Source organism: Austrofundulus limnaeus, unplaced genomic scaffold (assembly GCF_001266775.1).
Source record: "Austrofundulus limnaeus strain Quisiro unplaced genomic scaffold, Austrofundulus_limnaeus-1.0 Scaffold989, whole genome shotgun sequence".
Taxonomy (NCBI): Eukaryota; Metazoa; Chordata; class Actinopteri; order Cyprinodontiformes; family Rivulidae; genus Austrofundulus; species Austrofundulus limnaeus.
The window spans coordinates 50,510-51,883 of record NW_013953391.1 but is presented as its reverse complement, the minus strand read 5'-3'; the positions used below and the strand labels follow the sequence as shown (position 1 = coordinate 51,883).

The 1,374-nt window shown below is 40.7% G+C and overlaps 1 protein-coding gene across 1 annotated transcript in view; it reads right to left on the bottom strand.

The window, feature by feature from the left end:
* Positions 1–1,374, bottom strand: part of LOC106533644 (receptor-type tyrosine-protein phosphatase U) — a gene marked incomplete at its 3' end in the record, with an annotated part of 95,638 nt that overhangs the window by 44,123 nt on the left and 50,141 nt on the right. Inside the window, 1 exon segment of the mRNA XM_014030042.1 lies at positions 827–856. Within this exon segment, the coding sequence (XP_013885496.1) occupies positions 827–856 (30 nt within the window).

Below are 1,374 nucleotides of genomic sequence, written 5' to 3'. Positions count from 1 at the left end.
TTTTACAGGGATACAAACTTTTTCAGAACACCGGTAGACGGCAGCCATTACAGACGAACGTGTGTTTGTTATTGTTCCAGGAGCGGCTCGGTCACACGCTAATGTCATTAGTTTGTTATCATTACTGAGCTGCAGGACTGATTTTTACCCCTTTTTCTCACATCATGTCTCCTGCCTGGATCTGTTATTATCTCACTCTGAAGCACAGAGGAGTGTCAGAGGTGAGCTCGTTTCAACTGATTTCTGTGACGCGGTCTCATCTCTGGACTCAGGCATTTCATAAATGAAGTCGATTAAAATACATAAGTAAAAATATTTATCAGAGTAAAATACTACCCCCCAACTTTATGGATGATTATATGGATTAAATTTTACATATTATACTGGAATAAATATGGTATCTACTGTATATTAGGTGTCAGAGCAGTGGGTTTCCTCCCACACATATCCATATTAGGTTCATTGGTAACTCTACAGTATATTGTCTCAAGGTTTGAGTGAGTGCGAGGTTGTTTGTCTTCATGTGTCTTTGCGATGAACTTGTGATCTGACCAGTGTGTACKCTGCCTCTCACCCAATGACCAGTGGAGATAAACTGTGACCCCGCACATGAAATCGGATAATAAATGAATRAATGTTCGYGACAGGGAGGCCRTGCAGCTCAGATGATGTAATTGAGCATCGCTGCAAACGATGCCGGATGTCCTGGAGATTCCCACTCATCACAGCCCAGTGAGATACTCTTAGTGGAAGGAAGAGGAGTGGATAGGGTGGTGCTACAGAGGCAAGCAGGGGGTGGGGGGTGGGCCAGAGTGGATTAACTTACGGGTAATAGGGATAAGAATAGAAGTCCCTTCTGATAAGCATGAAGGAAGAGGAAAGGAGAGAGACAGAAGTGAGGAAAAAGGAAAGAAGAAAGGTGAATATGGGTTATCCAGATGAGCATCTGGGAAATAAATCAAATGTTGGAATGCTCTCAGCTAACAGATGTCCTGTCTGAGAGGACATCTCAACCACTTTAATGATCAGTTTTATTTCTGCTGGTTCATTGTTTGAATCTTTACACCCTGAGCTGATGTAAATGTACCCAGGGGTGGGCCTATCAGCTGCTGTTTTTAGACTTTATATCTGTATTTGACCCCAAGGTGAACCCACATGTGAACAACCACAGACCAGCTGTTCAGTTGTTCAAAAGGCCATAAAGTCCACTTTAAGTACAGGTGCTGTTCATAATATTATAATATCATATAAAAGTAGATTTTTTTCAGTAATTCTACAAGTGAAACTTCATATTATATTACAGTATATTTACAGTTGATCATTATACTCTCTTACAAAAGTTGATTTCTTTTCAACTTTCATCATCTGCAATAC